The sequence below is a fragment of the Salmo salar genome, chromosome ssa09 (assembly GCF_905237065.1).
Source record: "Salmo salar chromosome ssa09, Ssal_v3.1, whole genome shotgun sequence".
NCBI classification, from domain to species: domain Eukaryota; kingdom Metazoa; phylum Chordata; class Actinopteri; order Salmoniformes; family Salmonidae; genus Salmo; species Salmo salar.
In genome coordinates, this window is record NC_059450.1 from 79,552,486 (window position 1) to 79,574,590 (window position 22,105).

General features: G+C 42.8%; 1 protein-coding gene across 1 annotated transcript in view; it reads right to left on the reverse strand.

Annotated features, from left to right (window-relative positions):
* LOC106611959 (AF4/FMR2 family member 2-like) overlaps positions 1 to 22,105 on the reverse strand; it is a 335,934-nt gene that overhangs the window by 70,280 nt on the left and 243,549 nt on the right. Inside the window, exon 10 of the mRNA XM_014212678.2 lies at positions 4,938 to 4,975. Coding sequence (XP_014068153.1) covers positions 4,938 to 4,975 — 38 coding nt within the window. The remainder of the gene's footprint in view (positions 1 to 4,937; positions 4,976 to 22,105) is intronic.

Genomic DNA, 22,105 nt, shown 5'->3' on the forward strand with positions numbered 1-22,105 from the left:
TGTAATGTTAGGGGTTGTGTGTAGTCTTAGGGATTGTGTTTAGTGCTCTGGGTTGTGTGTAGTATTAGGGGTTGTGTGTAGTGTTAGGGATTGTGTCTAGTATTAGCGGTTGTGTGTAGTATTAGGGGTTGTGTATAGTATTAGGGGTTGTGTGCAGTGCTAGGGGCTGTGTGTAGTGGTTTGGGGTTGTGTGTAGTGTTAGGGTTGTGTGTAGTGTTAGGGTTGTGTGTAATGTTAGGGGTTGTGTGTAGTCTTAGGGATTGTGTTTAGTGCTCTGGGTTGTGTGTAGTATTAGGGGTTGTGTGTAGTGTTTGGGATTGTGTGTAGTGCTAGGGGTTGTGTGTAGTGTTATGGGGTTGTGTGTAGTGTTATGGGGTTATGTGTAGTGCTATCAGGTTGTGTGTAGTATTAGGGGTTGTGTGTAGTACTAGGGGTTGTCTGTAGTGCAAGGGGTTGTGTGTAGTGTCATGGGGCTGTGTGTAGTGCTATGGAGTTGTATGTAGTGTTAGGGGTTGTGAATAGAGCTTGGGGTTGTGTGTAGTACTAGGGGTTGTGTGTAGTGTTTGTGGTTGGGTGTAGTATTAGGGGTTGTGTGTAGTGCTAGGGGTTGTGTGTAGTATTAGGGGTTGTGTGTAGTTTCAGGAGTTGTGTGTAGTATTATGGGTTGTGTGTAGTGCTAGGGGTTGTGTATAGCATTAGGAGTTGTGTGTAGTAGTGCTGGATAGTATACAGTGCATTTGGAAAGTATTCAAACCACATTTTCTTAGTTGCAGCCTTATTCTTAAATGGATTCAATAATTTTTTTCCCCTTATCAATCTACACACACTAACCCATAATGACAAAGCAAAATCTGTTTTTGCAACAAACAAAAACATAAAACTGAAATATCAGATTTACATACGTTTTCAGACCCTTTACTCAGTACTTTGTTGAAGCATCTTTGGCAGCGATTACAGCTTCGAGTCTTACATTTAAGTCTTCTTGGGTATGACGCCACAAGCTTGGCACACCTGTATTTGGGGAGTTTCTCTCATTCTTCTCTGTAGATCCTCTCAAGGTCTGTCGGGTTGGATGGGGAGCGTCGCTGCTCAGCTATTTTCAGGTCTCTCCAGAGATGTTCGGTCAGGTTCAAGACCGGGCTCAAGCTGGGCCACTCAATGACATTTGGGGGGTACTACTAGGGGGCTGTCCGAGGTAGCTTGTGGGTAGCTTTCTTCTGTGTATGTGTGTATGTATATACAGTTGAAGTCGGAAGTTTACATACACTTAGGTTGGAGTCATTAGAACTTGTTTTTCAACCACTCCACAAATTTCTTGTTAACAAACTAGTTTTGGCAAGTCGGTTAGGACATCTACATTCTGCATGACAAGTAATTTTTCCAAAAATTGCTTACAGACAGATTATTTCACTTATAATTCACTGCATCACAATTCTAGTGGGTCAGAAGTTTACATACACTAAGTTGACTGTGCCTTTAAACAGCTTGGAGAATTCCAGAAAATGATGTCATGGCTTTAGAAGATTCTGATAGACTAATTGACATAATTTGAGTCAATTGAAGGTGTACCTGTGGATGTATTTAAAATTGTAGACCTCCACAAGTCTGGTTCATCCATGGGAGCAATTTCCAAATGCCTGAAAGTACCACGTTCATCTGTACAAACAATAGTACGCAAGTATAAACAACATGGGACCACGCAGCCATCATACCGCTCAGGAAGGAGACGCGTTCTGTCTCCTAGAGATGAACATGCCTTGGTGCGAAAAGTGCAAATCAATCCCAGAACAACAACAAAGGACCTTGTGAAGATGCTGGAGGAAACAGGTACAAAAGTATCTATATCCACAGTAAAACGAGTCCTATATCGACATAACCTGAAAGGCCGCTCAGCAAGGAAGAAGCCACTGCTCCAAAACCGCCATAAAAAAGCCAGACTATGGTTTCCAACTGCACATGGGGACAAAGATCATACTTTTTGGAGAAATATCCTCTGGTCTGATGAAACAAAAATAGAACTGTTTGGCCATAATGACCATCGTTATGTTTGGAGGAAAAAGGGGGAGGCTTGCAAGCCGAAGAACACCATCCCAACCGTGAAGTACGGGGGTGGCAGCATCATATTGTGGGGTTGCTTTGCTGCAGGAGGGACTGGTGCACTTCACAAAATAGATGGCAACATGAGGATGGAAAATTATGTGGATATAGTGAAGCAACATATTAAGACGTGAGTCAGGAAGTTAAAGCTTGGACGCAAATGAGTCTTCCAAATGGACATTGACCCCAAGCATACTTCCAAAGTTGTGGCAAAATGGCTTAAGGACAGCAAAGTCAAGGTATTGGAGTGGCCATCACAAAGCCCTGACCCCAATCCTATAGAAAATGTGTGGGCAGAACTGAAAAAGTGTGTGCGAGCAAGGAGGCCTACAAACCTGACTCAGTTACACCAGCTCTGTCAGGAGGAATGGGCCAAAATTCACCCAACTTATTGTGGGAAGCTTGTGGAAGGCTACCCGAAATGATGTTTGACCCAAGTTAAACAATTTAAAGGCAATGCTACCAAATACTAATTGAGAGTATGTAAACTTCTGACCCACTGGGAATGTGATGAAAGAAATAAAAGCTGAAATAAATCATTCTCTCTACTATTTGTCTGACATTCAAATTCTTAAAATAAAGTGGTAATCCTAACTGACCTAAGACAGGGCATTTTTACGAGGATTAAATGTCAGGAATGTTGAAAAACTGAGTTTAAATGTATTTGGCTAAGGTGTATGTAAACCTCCGACTTCAACTGTATATGTGTGTGTGTGTGCGTGTATGTGTAAGCCTAAATAAGTTCAGGAGTAAAAATGTGCTTAACAAGTCACATAATAATTTGCATGGACTCACTCTGTGTGCATTAATAGTATTTAACATCATATTTAAATGACTACCCCATCTCTGTACCCCACACACACAATTATCTGTTAGGTCCCTCAGTCGAGCAGTGAATTTCAAACACAGATTCAACCACAAAGACCAGGGAGGTTTTCCAATGCCTCGCAAAGAAGGGCACCTATTGGTAGATGGGTAAAACAATTTTTTTTGCAGTTATTTATTACAATTTGGAAGGTGTATCAATACACCCAGTCACTATAAAGATACAGGTGTCCTGCCTAACTCATTTGCTGGAGAGGAAGGAATTTGCTCAGGAATTTCACCATGAGGCTAATGGTAACTTTAAAACAGTTACAGAGTTTAATGGCTGTGATAGGACAAAACTGAGGATGGATCAGCAACATTGTAGATACTTCACAATACTAACATAAATGACAGAGTGATACGAATGTAGCCTGTACAGAATACAACTTTTCCAAAACATGCATCCTGTTTGCAATAAGGCACTAAAGTAAAACTGCCAAAAAATGTTGGGGGCAAATCCAACACGACACATCATTGAATACCAGTTTTCATATTTTCAAACATGGCGTTGGCTGCATCATGTTATGGGTATTATTGTAATTATTAAGGACTGGGGAGTTTTTCAGGATAAAAAAATAAATGGAATGGAGCTAACCAGGAAAACCTGGTTCCAACAGACACCTAAAACTCAAAGCCAAATATACACTGGAGTTGCTTACCAAGACAAGATTGAATGTTCCTGAGTGGCCTAGTTACAGTTTTTACTTAAATTGGCTTAAAAATCTATGGCAAGACTTGAAAAATGGCTATCTTGCAAGGATCAACAACAAACTTGACAGAGCTTATAGAATTAAAAAAGAAACATTTGCAAATATTTTACAATCCAGGTGTGCAAAGCTCTTAGAGACTCACAGCTGTATCACTGCCAAAAGGGATTCTAACATGTATTGATTCAGGTGTGTGAATACTTATGTAAATCAATTTTTTCTGTATTTAATATTCCAATAAATTTGCAAAAATGTCAAAAAACATGTTTTCACTTTGTCAATATGGGGTATTGTGTGTAGATGAGTGAGAAAAAAAAATATATTTAATCCATTTTGAAATCCGTCTGTAACACAAAAAAAATGGCAATAATTTAAGAGGTATGAATAATTTCTGAAGGCACTGTAGGTGCGCGAGCGTGTGTGTGTGTGTGTGTGTGTGCGCGTGTGTGCATGCGTGTATGTGTGCACACACATGAGTGTGTGTGTGTGTGTGTGTTGTTCCAGGGGTGGCATAGCCGGGGGAGTGCTCGCAGCATCTCCAGTCCCAGAGTCACTTTCTGAGAAAGAGCTGGAGGCCATGTTTCACGCTGTCTTCCTTAATGAGCCCATTCACACAGCAGCCATAATACTCCCATGATTAGAGATGATAGAACACCCATACTTCTCCTGCTCCATGCATATTAATGCACTCAGACTGGGGAGCCCGACAAGGTGTCAACCCGCGCAGCTCTGCTCTGCTCCACACAGGGGAGAAAAACTGCTTCAGGCCTGCGGGTCATATAATATCTAAACCGATAAAATAAAATGCTAGCAGTATTTAAATTTAGTACATCCTCTGTGCTACTTTTCTACACGATTATTATTCATGAAGAACAGCCACTGGATCACACCTCGTAGTTGTGTGTGTATACGGCAGGCAATTATACATTTCTATACTTAGCCTGTTTTCTCCCTCTCTGTTAAATTCTACAGTGTAGTAATTTCAATATGCTGACGATAAACGTCATCTTCACACTCTAAATCATGTATCTTTACAATTACAACACACCGGAGAAAGATACATGTAATTAAACTATACAGAGCAATGATCTGAAGAAGTGTGATATAAACAGTTACTGATTACATATCTGTGTGCAGAAGTGATAATTTGCAACCCCTTACGCAAAGAACAGGATGTAATACAATCCAATACCATGCATTGCAATAATATGCATTACAGTGACACTTCCACACAATGCTGTGGGTTCATCATGATCTGCCACTTACCTGAGAGGTGTACTTCTGGGCTTGGGCTTCTCAGCTCCCTGTGAAAACAGTAACACAACACAGTCCTGTTAGTTGATGTACAGAACAGAACATGCAGTATGTGATGGATAGTGATACCCATCTCTCTGGACCACTGAGAGATCAGCACAAATAGACCCAAACTGGAGGAAGGATAACAGGAGGGATGAATCCCGGCCCAGGATGAAAGAAATCAGCCTCATCATGATGACTACAGATAGGCACTCAAACTTGCACTTTCCTCTTTGTCTGTTTCGTCTGTTCATCCCCCCGTTCTCTTTGAATGGAGGAATGTGAATGATTAAAGAGATCAGTGAGGCGTACACCGCTCAATCAATGCTGGTTGGAGGAAAAAACAACTGTGTGATTTCTAAGGATGGGTTTTTAGAGACCAAGTAGAGTAACAAAGAGGGTTTTAGAGACCTACTAGAGTAGCAGGGACCTACAACAGTAGCAGAGAGGGTTTTAGAGATCTACTACACTAGCAGAGAGGGTTTTAGAGACCTACCATATTAACAGAGAGGGTTTTAGAGACCTACCAGATTAGCAGAGAGGGTTTTAGAGACCTACCAGATTATGAGAGAGGGTTTTAGAGACCTACTACAGTAGCAGAGAGGGTTTTAGAGACCTACCAGATTAACAGAGAGGGATTTAGAGTCCTACCAGATTAGCAGAGAGGGTTTTAGAGACCTACCAGATTAGCAGAGTGGGTTTTAGAGACCTACTACAGTAGCATAGAGGGTTTTAGAGACCTACCATATTAGCAGAGAGGGTTTTAGAGACCTAACACATTAGCAGAGAGGGTTTTAGAGACCTACTACAGTAGCAGAGAGGGTTTTAGAGACCTACCAGATTAGCAGAGAGGGTTTTAGAGACCTACCAGATTAGCAGAGAGGGTTTTAGAGACCTACTACAGTAGCAGAGAGGGTTTTAGAGACCTACCAGATTAACAGAGAGGGATTTAGAGACCTACCAGATTAGCAGAGAGGGTATTAGAGACCTACCAGATTAGCAGAGTAGGTTTTAGAGACAGACTACAGTAGCATAGAGGGTTTTAGAGACCTACCATATTAACAGAGAGGGTTTTAGAGACCTACCAGATTAGCAGAGAGGGTTTTAGAGACCTACTACAGTAGCAGAGAGGGTTTTAGAGACCTACCAGATTAGCAGAGAGGGTTTTAGAGACCTACCAGATTAGCAGAGAGGGTTTTAGAGACCTACTACAGTAGCAGAGAGGGTTTTAGAGCCCTACCAGATTAACAGAGAGGGATTTAGAGACCTACCAGATTAGCAGAGAGGGTTTAGAGACCTACCAGATTAGCAGAGTGGGTTTTAGAGACCTACTACAGTAGCATAGAGGGTTTTAGAGACCTACCATATTAACAGAGAGGGTTTTAGAGACCTACCAGATTAGCAGAGAGGGTTTTAGAGACCTACCATATTAACAGAGAGGGTTTTAGAGACCTACCAGATTAGCAGAGAGGGTTTTAGAGACCTACTACAGTAGCAGAGAGGGTTTTAGAGACCTACCATATTAACAGAGAGGGTTTTAGAGACCTACCAGATTAGCAGAGAGGGTTTTAGAGACCTACTACAGTAGCAGAGAGGGTTTTAGAGACCTACCAGATTAGCAGAGAGGGTTTTAGAGACCTACCAGATTAGCAGAGAGGGTTTTAGAGACCTACTACAGTAGCAGAGAGGGTTTTAGAGCCCTACCAGATTAACAGAGAGGGATTTAGAGACCTACCAGATTAGCAGAGAGGGTTTAGAGACCTACCAGATTAGCAGAGTGGGTTTTAGAGACCTACTACAGTAGCATAGAGGGTTTTAGAGACCTACCATATTAACAGAGAGGGTTTTAGAGACCTACCAGATTAGCAGAGAGGGTTTTAGAGACCTAACAGATTAGCAGAGAGGGTTTTAGAGACCTACCAGATTAGCAGAGAGAGTTTTAGAGACCTACTACAGTAGCAGAGAGGGTTTTAGAGACCTACCAGATTAACAGAGAGTGATTTAGAGACCTACCAGATTAGCAGAGAGGCTTTTAGAGACCTACTACAGTAGCATAGAGGGTTTTAGAGACCTACCATATTAACAGAGAGGGTTTTAGAGACCTACCAGATTAGCAGAGAGGGTTTTAGAGACCTACTACAGTAGCAGAGAGGGTTTTAGAGAACTACCATATTAACAGAAAGGGTTTTAGAGACCTACCAGATTGGCAGAGAGGGTTTTAGAGACCTACTACAGTAGCAGAGAGGGTTTTAGAGAACTACCATATTAACAGAGAGGGTTTTAGAGACCTACCAGATTAGCAGAGAGGGTTTTAGAGACCTACTACAGTAGCAGAGATGGTTTTAGAGAACTACCATATTAACAGAGAGGGTTTTAGAGACCTACCAGATTAGCAGAGAGGGTTTTAGAGACCTACCAGATTAGCAGAGAGGGTTTTAGAGACCTACTACAGTAGCAGAGAGGGTTTTAGAGACCTACCAGATTAACAGAGAGGGATTTAGAGACCTACCAGATTAGCAGAGAGAGTTTTAGAGACCTACTACAGTAGCAGAGAGGGTTTTAGAGACCTACCAGATTAACAGAGAGTGATTTAGAGACCTACCAGATTAGCAGAGTGGGTTTTAGAGACCTACCAGATTATGAGAGAGGGTTTTAGAGACCTACTACAGTAGCAGAGAGGGTTTTAGAGACCTACCAGATTAACAGAGAGAGATTTAGAGACCTACCAGATTAGCAGAGAGGGTTTTAGAGACCTACCAGATTAGCAGAGTGGGTTTTAGAGACCTACTACAGTAGCATAGAGGGTTTTAGAGACCTACCATATTAACAGAGAGGGTTTTAGAGACCTACCAGATTAGCAGAGAGGGTTTTAGAGACCTACTACAGTAGCAGAGAGGGTTTTAGAGCCCTACCAGATTAGCAGAGAGGGTTTTAGAGACCTACCAGATTAGCAGAGAGGGTTTTAGAGACCTACTACAGTAGCAGAGAGGGTTTTAGAGACCTACCAGATTAACAGAGAGGGATTTAGAGACATACCAGATTAGCAGAGAGGGTTTTAGAGACCTACCAGATTAGCAGAGTAGGTTTTAGAGACAGACTACAGTAGCATAGAGGGTTTTAGAGACCTACCATATTAACAGAGAGGGTTTTAGAGACCTACCAGATTAGCAGAGAGGGTTTTAGAGACCTACTACAGTAGCAGAGAGGGTTTTAGAGACCTACCAGATTAGCAGAGAGGGTTTTAGAGACCTACAAGATTAGCAGAGAGGGTTTTAGAGACCTACTACAGTAGCAGAGAGGGTTTTAGAGCCCTACCAGATTAACAGAGAGGGATTTAGAGACCTACCAGATTAGCAGAGAGGGTTTAGAGACCTACCAGATTAGCAGAGTGGGTTTTAGAGACCTACTACAGTAGCATAGAGGGTTTTAGAGACCTACCATATTAACAGAGAGGGTTTTAGAGACCTACCAGATTAGCAGAGAGGGTTTTAGAGACCTACCAGATTAGCAGAGAGGGTTTTAGAGACCTACCAGATTAGCAGAGAGAGTTTTAGAGACCTACTACAGTAGCAGAGAGGGTTTTAGAGACCTACCAGATTAACAGAGAGTGATTTAGAGACCTACCAGATTAGCAGAGAGGCTTTTAGAGACCTACTACAGTAGCATAGAGGGTTTTAGAGACCTACCATATTAACAGAGAGGGTTTTAGAGACCTACCAGATTAGCAGAGAGGGTTTTAGAGACCTACTACAGTAGCAGAGAGGGTTTTAGAGAACTACCATATTAACAGAGAGGGTTTTAGAGACCTACCAGATTGGCATAGAGGGTTTTAGAGACCTACTACAGTAGCAGAGAGGGTTTTAGAGAACTACCATATTAACAGAGAGGGTTTTAGAGACCTACCAGATTAGCAGAGAGGGTTTTAGAGACCTACTACAGTAGCAGAGATGGTTTTAGAGAACTACCAGATTAGCAGAGAGGGTTTTAGAGACCTACCAGATTAGCAGAGAGGGTTTTAGAGACCTACTACAGTAGCAGAGAGGGTTTTAGAGACCTACCAGATTAACAGAGAGGGATTTAGAGACCTACCAGATTAGCAGAGAGGGTTTTAGAGACCTAACAGATTAGCGTAGTGGGTATTAGAGACCTACTACAGTAGAATAGAGGGTTTTAGAGACCTACCATATTAACAGAGAGGGTTTTAGAGACCTACCAGATTAGCAGAGTGGGTTTTAGAGACCTACTACAGTAGCATAGAGGGTTTTAGAGACCTACCATATTAACAGAGAGGGTTTTAGAGACCTACCAGATTAGCAAAGAGGGTTTTAGAGACCTACTACAGTAGCAGAGAGGGTTTTAGAGACCTACCAGATTAGCAGAGAGCGTTTTAGAGACCTACCAGATTAGCAGAGAGGGTTTTAGAGACCTACTACAGTAGCAGAGAGGGTTTTAGAGACCTACCAGATTAACAGAGAGGGATTTAGAGACCTACCAGATTAGCAGAGAGGGTTTTAGAGACCTACCAGATTAGCAGAGTAGGTTTTAGAGACCGACTACAGTAGCATAGAGGGTTTTAGAGACCTACCATATTAACAGAGAGGGTTTTAGAGACCTACCAGATTAGCAGAGAGGGTTTTAGAGACCTAGTACAGTAGCAGAGAGGGTTTTAGAGACCTACCAGATTAGCAGAGAGGGTTTTAGAGACCTACCAGATTAGCAGAGAGGGTTTTAGAGACCTACTACAGTAGGAGAGAGGGTTTTAGAGACCTACCAGATTAACAGAGAGGGATTTAGAGACCTACCAGATTAGCAGAGAGGGTTTAGAGACCTACCAGATTAGCAGAGTGGGTTTTAGAGACCTACTACAGTAGCATAGAGGGTTTTAGAGACCTACCATATTAACAGAGAGGGTTTTAGAGACCTACCAGATTAGCAGAGAGGGTTTTAGAGACCTACTACAGTAGCAGAGAGGGTTTTAGAGACCTATCAGATTAGCAGAGAGGGTTTTAGAGAGCTACCAGATTAGCAGAGAGTTTTAGAGACCTACTACAGTAGCAGAGAGGGTTTTAGAGACCTACCAGATTAACAGAGAGGGATTTAGAGACCTACCAGATTAGCAGAGAGGGTTTTAGAGACCTAACAGATTAGCAGAGTGGGTTTTAGAGACCTACTACAGTAGCATAGAGGGTTTTAGAGACCTACCATATTAACAGAGAGGGTTTTAGAGACCTACTACAGTAGCAGAGAGGGTTTTAGAGAACTACCATATTAACAGAGAGGGTTTTAGAGACCTACCAGATTGGCAGAGAGGGTTTTAGAGACCTACTACAGTAGCAGAGAGGGTTTTAGAGAACTACCATATTAACAGAGAGGGATTTAGAGACCTACCAGATTAGCAGAGAGGGTATTAGAGACCTACCAGATTAGCAGAGTAGGTTTTAGAGACAGACTACAGTAGCATAGAGGGTTTTAGAGACCTACCATATTAACAGAGAGGGTTTTAGAGACCTACCAGATTAGCAGAGAGGGTTTTAGAGACCTACTACAGTAGCAGAGAGGGTTTTAGAGACCTACCAGATTAGCAGAGAGGGTTTTAGAGACCTACCAGATTAGCAGAGAGGGTTTTAGAGACCTACTACAGTAGCAGAGAGGGTTTTAGAGACCTACCAGATTAACAGAGAGGGATTTAGAGACCTACCAGATTAGCAGAGAGGGTTTAGAGACCTACCAGATTAGCAGAGTGGGTTTTAGAGACCTACTACAGTAGCATAGAGGGTTTTAGAGACCTACCATATTAACAGAGAGGGTTTTAGAGACCTACCAGATTAGCAGAGAGGGTTTTAGAGACCTACCATATTAACAGAGAGGGTTTTAGAGACCTACCAGATTAGCAGAGAGGGTTTTAGAGACCTACTACAGTAGCAGAGAGGGTTTTAGAGACCTACCATATTAACAGAGAGGGTTTTAGAGACCTACCAGATTAGCAGAGAGGGTTTTAGAGACCTACTACAGTAGCAGAGAGGGTTTTAGAGAACTACCATATTAACAGAGAGGGTTTTAGAGACCTACCAGATTAGCAGAGAGGGTTTTAGAGACCTACTACAGTAGCAGAGATGGTTTTAGAGAACTACCATATTAACAGAGAGGGTTTTAGAGACCTACCAGATTAGCAGAGAGGGTTTTAGAGACCTACCAGATTAGCAGAGAGGGTTTTAGAGACCTACTACAGTAGCAGAGAGGGTTTTAGAGACCTACCAGATTAACAGAGAGGGATTTAGAGACCTACCAGATTAGCAGAGAGAGTTTTAGAGACCTACTACAGTAGCAGAGAGGGTTTTAGAGACCTACCAGATTAACAGAGAGTGATTTAGAGACCTACCAGATTAGCAGAGTGGGTTTTAGAGACCTACCAGATTATGAGAGAGGGTTTTAGAGACCTACTACAGTAGCAGAGAGGGTTTTAGAGACCTACCAGATTAACAGAGAGAGATTTAGAGACCTACCAGATTAGCAGAGAGGGTTTTAGAGACCTACCAGATTAGCAGAGTGGGTTTTAGAGACCTACTACAGTAGCATAGAGGGTTTTAGAGACCTACCATATTAACAGAGAGGGTTTTAGAGACCTACCAGATTAGCAGAGAGGGTTTTAGAGACCTACTACAGTAGCAGAGAGGGTTTTAGAGCCCTACCAGATTAGCAGAGAGGGTTTTAGAGACCTACCAGATTAGCAGAGAGGGTTTTAGAGACCTACTACAGTAGCAGAGAGGGTTTTAGAGACCTACCAGATTAACAGAGAGGGATTTAGAGACATACCAGATTAGCAGAGAGGGTTTTAGAGACCTACCAGATTAGCAGAGTAGGTTTTAGAGACAGACTACAGTAGCATAGAGGGTTTTAGAGACCTACCATATTAACAGAGAGGGTTTTAGAGACCTACCAGATTAGCAGAGAGGGTTTTAGAGACCTACTACAGTAGCAGAGAGGGTTTTAGAGACCTACCAGATTAGCAGAGAGGGTTTTAGAGACCTACAAGATTAGCAGAGAGGGTTTTAGAGACCTACTACAGTAGCAGAGAGGGTTTTAGAGCCCTACCAGATTAACAGAGAGGGATTTAGAGACCTACCAGATTAGCAGAGAGGGTTTAGAGACCTACCAGATTAGCAGAGTGGGTTTTAGAGACCTACTACAGTAGCATAGAGGGTTTTAGAGACCTACCATATTAACAGAGAGGGTTTTAGAGACCTACCAGATTAGCAGAGAGGGTTTTAGAGACCTACCAGATTAGCAGAGAGGGTTTTAGAGACCTACCAGATTAGCAGAGAGAGTTTTAGAGACCTACTACAGTAGCAGAGAGGGTTTTAGAGACCTACCAGATTAACAGAGAGTGATTTAGAGACCTACCAGATTAGCAGAGAGGGTTTTAGAGACCTACTACAGTAGCATAGAGGGTTTTAGAGACCTACCATATTAACAGAGAGGGTTTTAGAGACCTACCAGATTAGCAGAGAGGGTTTTAGAGACCTACTACAGTAGCAGAGAGGGTTTTAGAGAACTACCATATTAACAGAGAGGGTTTTAGAGACCTACCAGATTGGCAGAGAGGGTTTTAGAGACCTACTACAGTAGCAGAGAGGGTTTTAGAGAACTACCATATTAACAGAGAGGGTTTTAGAGACCTACCAGATTAGCAGAGAGGGTTTTAGAGACCTACTACAGTAGCAGAGATGGTTTTAGAGAACTACCAGATTAGCAGAGAGGGTTTTAGAGACCTACCAGATTAGCAGAGAGGGTTTTAGAGACCTACTACAGTAGCAGAGAGGGTTTTAGAGACCTACCAGATTAACAGAGAGGGATTTAGAGACCTACCAGATTAGCAGAGAGGGTTTTAGAGACCTACCAGATTAGCGTAGTGGGTTTTAGAGACCTACTACAGTAGCATAGAGGGTTTTAGAGACCTACCATATTAACAGAGAGGGTTTTAGAGACCTACCAGATTAGCAGAGTGGGTTTTAGAGACCTACTACAGTAGCATAGAGGGTTTTAGAGACCTACCATATTAACAGAGAGGGTTTTAGAGACCTACCAGATTAGCAAAGAGGGTTTTAGAGACCTACTACAGTAGCAGAGAAGGTTTTAGAGACCTACCAGATTAGCAGAGAGCGTTTTAGAGACCTACCAGATTAGCAGAGAGGGTTTTAGAGACCTACTACAGTAGCAGAGAGGGTTTTAGAGACCTACCAGATTAACAGAGAGGGATTTAGAGACCTACCAGATTAGCAGAGAGGGTTTTAGAGACCTACCAGATTAGCAGAGTAGGTTTTAGAGACCGACTACAGTAGCATAGAGGGTTTTAGAGACCTACCATATTAACAGAGAGGGTTTTAGAGACCTACCAGATTAGCAGAGAGGGTTTTAGAGACCTAGTACAGTAGCAGAGAGGGTTTTAGAGACCTACCAGATTAGCAGAGAGGGTTTTAGAGACCTACCAGATTAGCAGAGAGGGTTTTAGAGACCTACTACAGTAGGAGAGAGGGTTTTAGAGACCTACCAGATTAACAGAGAGGGATTTAGAGACCTACCAGATTAGCAGAGAGGGTTTAGAGACCTACCAGATTAGCAGAGTGGGTTTTAGAGACCTACTACAGTAGCATAGAGGGTTTTAGAGACCTACCATATTAACAGAGAGGGTTTTAGAGACCTACCAGATTAGCAGAGAGGGTTTTAGAGACCTACTACAGTAGCAGAGAGGGTTTTAGAGACCTACCAGATTAGCAGAGAGGGTTTTAGAGAGCTACCAGATTAGCAGAGAGAGTTTTAGAGACCTACTACAGTAGCAGAGAGGGTTTTAGAGACCTACCAGATTAACAGAGAGGGATTTAGAGACCTACCAGATTAGCAGAGAGGGTTTTAGAGACCTAACAGATTAGCAGAGTGGGTTTTAGAGACCTACTACAGTAGCATAGAGGGTTTTAGAGACCTACCATATTAACAGAGAGGGTTTTAGAGACCTACTACAGTAGCAGAGAGGGTTTTAGAGAACTACCATATTAACAGAGAGGGTTTTAGAGACCTACCAGATTGGCAGAGAGGGTTTTAGAGACCTACTACAGTAGCAGAGAGGGTTTTAGAGAACTACCATATTAACAGAGAGGGTTTTAGAGACCTACCAGATTAGCAGAGAGGGTTTTAGAGACCTACTACAGTAGCAGAGATGGTTTTAGAGAACTACCATATTAACAGAGAGGGTTTTAGAGACCTACCAGATTAGCAGAGAGGGTTTTAGAGACCTACCAGATTAGCAGAGAGGGTTTTAGAGACCTACTACAGTAGCAGAGAGGGTTTTAGAGACCTACCAGATTAACAGAGAGGGATTTAGAGACCTACCAGATTAGCAGAGAGAGTTTTAGAGACCTACTACAGTAGCAGAGAGGGTTTTAGAGACCTACCAGATTAGCAGAGTGGGTTTTAGAGACCTACCAGATTATGAGAGAGGGTTTTAGAGACCTACACAGATTAGCAGAGAGGGTTTTAGAGACCTACTACAGTAGCAGAGAGGGTTTTAGAGACCTACCAGATTAACAGAGAGGGATTTAGAGACCTACCAGATTAGCAGAGAGGGTTTTAGAGACCTACCAGATTAGCAGAGTGGGTTTTAGAGACCTACTACAGTAGCATAGAGGGTTTTAGAGACCTACCATATTAACAGAGAGGGTTTTAGAGACCTACCAGATTAGCAGAGAGGGTTTTAGAGACCTACTACAGTAGCAGAGAGGGTTTTAGAGACCTACCAGATTAGCAGAGAGGGTTTTAGACACCTACCAGATTAGCAGAGAGGGTTTTAGAGACCTACTACAGTAGCAGAGAGGGTTTTAGAGACCTACCAGATTAACAGAGAGGGATTTAGAGACCTACCAGATTAGCAGAGAGGGTTTTAGAGACCTACCAGATTAGCAGAGTAGGTTTTAGAGACAGACTACAGTAGCATAGAGGGTTTTAGAGACCTACCATATTAACAGAGAGGGTTTTAGAGACCTACCAGATTAGCAGAGAGGGTTTTAGAGACCTACTACAGTAGCAGAGAGGGTTTTAGAGACCTACCAGATTAGCAGAGAGGGTTTTAGAGACCTACCAGATTAGCAGAGAGGGTTTTAGAGACCTACTACAGTAGCAGAGAGGGTTTTAGAGACCTACCAGATTAACAGAGAGGGATTTAGAGACCTACCAGATTAGCAGAGAGGGTTTAGAGACCTACCAGATTAGCAGAGTGGGTTTTAGAGACCTACTACAGTAGCATAGAGGGTTTTAGAGACCTACCATATTAACAGAGAGGGTTTTAGAGACCTACCAGATTAGCAGAGAGGGTTTTAGAGACCTACTACAGTAGCAGAGAGGGTTTTAGAGACCTACCAGATTAGCAGAGAGGGTTTTAGAGAGCTACCAGATTAGCAGAGAGAGTTTTAGAGACCTACTACAGTAGCAGAGAGGGTTTTAGAGACCTACCAGATTAACAGAGAGGGATTTAGAGACCTACCAGATTAGCAGAGAGGGTTTTAGAGACCTACCAGATTAGCAGAGTGGGTTTTAGAGACCTACTACAGTAGCATAGAGGGTTTTAGAGACCTACCAGATTAGCAGAGAGGGTTTTAGAGACCTACTACAGTAGCAGAGAGGGTTTTAGAGAACTACCATATTAACAGAGAGGGTTTTAGAGACCTACCAGATTGGCAGAGAGGGTTTTAGAGACCTACTACAGTAGCAGAGAGGGTTTTAGAGACCTACCATATTAACAGAGAGGGTTTTAGAGACCTACCAGATTAGCAGAGAGGGTTTTAGAGACCTACTACAGTAGCAGAGAGGGTTTTAGAGAACTACCATATTAACAGAGAGGGTTTTAGAGACCTACCAGATTAGCAGAGAGGGTTTTAGAGACCTACCAGATTAGCAGAGAGGGTTTTAGAGACCTACTACAGTAGCAGAGAGGGTTTTAGAGACCTACCAGATTAGCAGAGAGGGTTTTAGAGACCTACCAGATTAGCAGAGAGGGTTTTAGAGACCTACTACAGTAGCAGAGAGGGTTTTAGAGACCTACCAGATTAACAGAGAGGGATTTAGAGACCTACCAGATTAGCAGAGAGGGTTTTAGAGACCTACCAGATTAGCAGAGTGGGTTTTAGAGACCTACTACAGTAGCATAGAGGGTTTTAGAGACCTACCATATTAACAGAGAGGGTTTTAGAGACCTACCAGATTAGCAGAGAGGGTTTTAGAGACCTACTACAGTAGCAGAGAGGGTTTTAGAGACCTACCAGATTAGCAGAGAGGGTTTTAGAGAGCTACCAGATTAGCAGAGAGGGTTTTAGAGACCTACTACAGTAGCAGAGAGGGTTTTAGAGACCTACCAGATTAACAGAGAGGGATTTAGAGACCTACCAGATTAGCAGAGAGGGTTTTAGAGACCTACACAGATTAGCAGAGTGGGTTTTAGAGACCTACCAGTAGCAGAGAGGGTTTTAGAGACCTACCATATTAGCAGAGAGGGTTTTAGAGACCTACTACAGTAGCAGAGAGGGTTTTAGAGAACTACCATATTAACAGAGAGGGTTTTAGAGACCTACCAGATTAGCAGAGAGGGTTTTAGAGACCTACTACAGTAGCAGAGAGGGTTTTAGAGAACTACCATATTAACAGAGAGGGTTTTAGAGACCTACCAGATTAGCAGAGAGGGTTTTAGAGACCTACTACAGTAGCAGAGAGGGTTTTAGAGAACTACCATATTAACAGAGAGGGTTTTAGAGACCTACCAGATTAGCAGAGAGGGTTTTAGAGACCTACCAGATTAGCAGAGAGGGTTTTAGAGACCTACTACAGTAGCAGAGAGGGTTTTAGAGACCTACCAGATTAGCAGAGAGGGTTTTAGAGACCTACCAGATTAGCAGAGAGGGTTTTAGAGACCTACCAGATTAGCAGAGAGGGTTTTAGAGACCTACCAGATTAGCAGAGAGGGTTTTAGAGACCTACCAGATTAGCAGAGAGGGTTTTAGAGACCTACTACAGTAGCAGAGAGGGTTTTAGAGACCTACCAGATTAGCAGAGAGGGTTTTAGAGACCTACCAGATTAGCAGAGAGGGTTTTAGAGACCTACCAGATTAGCAGAGAGGGTTTTAGAGACCTACCAGATTAGCAGAGAGGGTTTTAGAGACCTACTACAGTAGCAGAGAGGGTTTTAGAGACCTACCAGATTAACAGAGAGGGATTTAGAGACCTACCAGATTAGCAGAGAGGGTTTTAGAGACCTACCAGATTAGCAGAGTGGGTTTTAGAGACCGACTACAGTAGCAGAGAGGGTTTTAGAGACCTACCATATTAACAGAGAGGGTTTTAGAGACCTACCAGATTAGCAGAGAGGGTTTTAGAGACCTACTACAGTAGCAGAGAGGGTTTTAGAGACCTACCAGATTAGCAGAGAGGGTTTTAGAGACCTACCAGATTAGCAGAGAGGGTTTTAGAGACCTACTACAGTAGCAGAGAGGGTTTTAGAGACCTACCAGATTAACAGAGAGGGATTTAGAGACCTACCAGATTAGCAGAGAGGGTTTTAGAGACCTACCAGATTAGCAGAGTGGGTTTTAGAGACCGACTACAGTAGCATAGAGGGTTTTAGAGACCTACCATATTAACAGAGAGGGTTTTAGAGACCTACCAGATTAGCAGAGAGGGTTTTAGAGACCTACTACAGTAGCAGAGAGGGTTTTAGAGACCTACCATATTAGCAGAGAGGGTTTTAGAGACCTACCAGATTAGCAGAGAGGGTTTTAGAGACCTACTACAGTAGCAGAGAGGGTTTTAGAGACCTACCAGATTAACAGAGAGGGATTTAGAGACCTACCAGATTAGCAGAGAGGGTTTTAGAGACCTACCAGATTAGCAGAGTGGGTTTTAGAGACCTACTACAGTAGCAGAGAGGGTTTTAGAGACCTACCAGATTAGCAGAGAGGGTTTTAGAGACCTACCAGATAGCAGAGAGGGTTTTAGAGAACTACCATATTAGCAGAGAGGGTTTTAGAGACCTACCAGATTAGCAGAGAGGGTTTTAGAGACCTACTACAGTAGCAGAGATGGTTTTAGAGAACTACCATATTAACAGAGAGGGTTTTAGAGACCTACCAGATTAGCAGAGAGGGTTTTAGAGACCTACCAGATTAGCAGAGAGGGTTTTAGAGACCTACCAGATTAACAGAGAGGGATTTAGAGACCTACCAGATTAGCAGAGAGGGTTTTAGAGACCTACCAGATTAGCATAGAGGGTTTTAGAGACCTACTACAGTAGCAGAGAGGGTTTTAGAGAACTACCATATTAACAGAGAGGGTTTTAGAGACCTACCAGATTAGCAGAGAGGGTTTTAGAGACCTACTACAGTAGCAGAGAGGGTTTTAGAGACCTACCAGATTAACAGAGAGGGATTTAGAGACCTACCAGATTAGCAGAGAGGGTTTTAGAGACCTACCAGATTAGCGTAGTGGGTTTTAGAGACCTACTACAGTAGCAGAGAGGGTTTTAGAGACCTACCATATTAACAGAGAGGGTTTTAGAGACCTACCAGATTAGCAGAGAGGGTTTTAGAGACCTACTACAGTAGCAGAGAGGGTTTTAGAGACCTACCAGATTAGCAGAGAGGGTTTTAGAGACCTACCAGATTAGCAGAGAGGGTTTTAGAGACCTACTACAGTAGCAGAGAGGGTTTTAGAGACCTACCAGATTAACAGAGAGGGTTTTAGAGACCTACCAGATTAGCAGAGAGGGTTTTAGAGACCTACTACAGATAGCAGAGTGGGTTTTAGAGACCTACACAGTTAGCAGAGAGGGTTTTAGAGACCTACCAGATTAGCAGAGAGGGTTTTAGAGACCTACTACAGTAGCAGAGAGGGTTTTAGAGAACTACCATATTAACAGAGAGGGTTTTAGAGACCTACCAGATTAGCAGAGAGGGTTTTAGAGACCTACTACAGTAGCAGAGAGGGTTTTAGAGAACTACCATATTAACAGAGAGGGTTTTAGAGACCTACCAGATTAGCAGAGAGGGTTTTAGAGACCTACTACAGTAGCAGAGAGGGTTTTAGAGACCTACCATATTAACAGAGAGGGATTTAGAGACCTACCAGATTAGCAGAGAGGGTTTTAGAGACCTACCAGATTAGCGTAGTGGGTTTTAGAGACCTACTACAGTAGCAGAGAGGGTTTTAGAGACCTACCAGATTAGCAGAGAGGGTTTTAGAGACCTACCAGATTAGCAGAGAGGGTTTTAGAGACCTACCACAGTAGCAGAGAGGGTTTTAGAGACCTACCAGATTAGCAGAGAGGGTTTTAGAGACCTACCAGATTAGCAGAGAGGGTTTTAGAGACCTACTACAGTAGCAGAGAGGGTTTTAGAGACCTACCAGATTAACAGAGAGGGATTTAGAGACCTACCAGATTAGCAGAGAGGGTTTTAGAGACCTACCAGATTAGCAGAGTGGGTTTTAGAGACCTACTACAGTAGCATAGAGGGTTTTAGAGACCTACCATATTAACAGAGAGGGTTTTAGAGACCTACCAGATTAGCAGAGAGGGTTTTAGAGACCTACTACAGTAGCAGAGAGGGTTTTAGAGACCTACCAGATTAACAGAGAGGGTTTTAGAGACCTACCAGATTAGCAGAGAGGGTTTTAGAGACCTACTACAGTAGCAGAGAGGGTTTTAGAGACCTACCAGATTAACAGAGAGGGATTTAGAGACCTACCAGATTAGCAGAGAGGGTTTTAGAGACCTACCAGATTAGCAGAGTGGGTTTTAGAGACCGACTACAGTAGCATAGAGGGTTTTAGAGACCTACCATATTAACAGAGAGGGTTTTAGAGACCTACCAGATTAGCAGAGAGGGTTTTAGAGACCTACTACAGTAGCAGAGAGGGTTTTAGAGACCTACCAGATTAGCAGAGAGGGTTTTAGAGACCTACCAGATTAGCAGAGAGGGTTTTAGAGACCTACTACAGTAGCAGAGAGGGTTTTAGAGACCTACCAGATTAACAGAGAGGGATTTAGAGACCTACCAGATTAGCAGAGAGGGTTTTAGAGACCTACCAGATTAGCAGAGTGGGTTTTAGAGACCTACTACAGTAGCATAGAGGGTTTTAGAGACCTACCATATTAACAGAGAGGGTTTTAGAGACCTACCAGATTAGCAGAGAGGGTTTTAGAGACCTACCAGTAGCAGAGAGGGTTTTAGAGACCTACCAGATTAGCAGAGAGGGTTTTAGAGACCCTACCAGATTAGCAGAGAGGGTTTTAGAGACCTACCAGATAGCAGAGAGGGTTTTAGAGACCTACCAGATTAGCAGAGAGGGTTTTAGAGACCTACCAGTAGCAGAGAGGGTTTTAGAGACCTACCATATTATCAGAGAGGGTTTTAGAGACCTACCAGATTAGCAGAGAGGGTTTTAGAGACCTACTACAGTAGCAGAGAGGGTTTTAGAGAACTACCATATTAACAGAGAGGGTTTTAGAGACCTACCAGATTAGCAGAGAGGGTTTTAGAGACCTACTACAGTAGCAGAGAGGGTTTTAGAGAACTACCATATTAACAGAGAGGGTTTTAGAGACCTACCAGATTAGCAGAGAGGGTTTTAGAGACCTACTACAGTAGCAGAGAGGGTTTTAGAGAACTACCAGATTAACAGAGAGGGTTTTAGAGACCTACCAGATTAGCAGAGAGGGTTTTAGAGACCTACCAGATTAGCAGAGAGGGTTTTAGAGACCTACTACAGTAGCAGAGAGGGTTTTAGAGACCTACCAGATTAACAGAGAGGGATTTAGAGACCTACCAGATTAGCAGAGAGGGTTTTAGAGACCTACTACAGTAGCAGAGAGGGTTTTAGAGACCTACCAGATTAACAGAGAGGGTTTTAGAGACCTACCAGATTAGCAGAGAGGGTTTTAGAGACCTACTACAGTAGCATAGAGGGTTTTAGAGACCTACCATATTAACAGAGAGGGTTTTAGAGACCTACCAGATTAGCAGAGAGGGTTTTAGAGACCTACTACAGTAGCAGAGAGGGTTTTAGAGAACTACCAGATTAGCAGAGAGGGTTTTAGAGACCTACCAGATTAGCAGAGAGGGTTTTAGAGACCTACTACAGTAGCAGAGAGGGTTTTAGAGACCTACCATATTAGCAGAGAGGGTTTTAGAGACCTACCAGATTAGCAGAGAGGGTTTTAGAGACCTACTACAGTAGCAGAGAGGGTTTTAGAGAACTACCATATTAACAGAGAGGGTTTTAGAGACCTACCAGATTAGCAGAGAGGGTTTTAGAGACCTACCAGATTAGCAGAGAGGGTTTTAGAGACCTACTACAGTAGCAGAGAGGGTTTTAGAGACCTACCAGATTAACAGAGAGGGATTTAGAGACCTACCAGATTAGCAGAGAGGGTTTTAGAGACCTACCAGATTAGCGTAGTGGGTTTTAGAGACCTACTACAGTAGCATAGAGGGTTTTAGAGACCTACCATATTAACAGAGAGGGTTTTAGAGACCTACCAGATTAGCAGAGAGGGTTTTAGAGACCTACTACAGTAGCAGAGAGGGTTTTAGAGACCTACCATATTAGCAGAGAGGGTTTTAGAGACCTACCAGATTAGCAGAGAGGGTTTTAGAGACCTACTACAGTAGCAGAGAGGGTTTTAGAGACCTACCAGATTAGCAGAGAGGGTTTTAGAGACCTACCAGATTAGCAGAGAGGGTTTTAGAGACCTACTACAGTAGCAGAGAGGGTTTTAGAGACCTACCATATTAACAGAGAGGGTTTTAGAGACCTACCAGATTAGCAGAGAGGGTTTTAGAGACCTACTACAGTAGCAGAGAGGGTTTTAGAGAACTACCATATTAACAGAGAGGGTTTTAGAGACCTACCAGATTAGCAGAGAGGGTTTTAGAGACCTACCAGATTAGCAGAGAGGGTTTTAGAGACCTACTACAGTAGCAGAGAGGGTTTTAGAGACCTACCAGATTAACAGAGAGGGTTTTAGAGACCTACCAGATTAGCAGAGAGGGTTTTAGAGACCTACACAGATAGCAGAGAGGGTTTTAGAGACCTACCAGATTAGC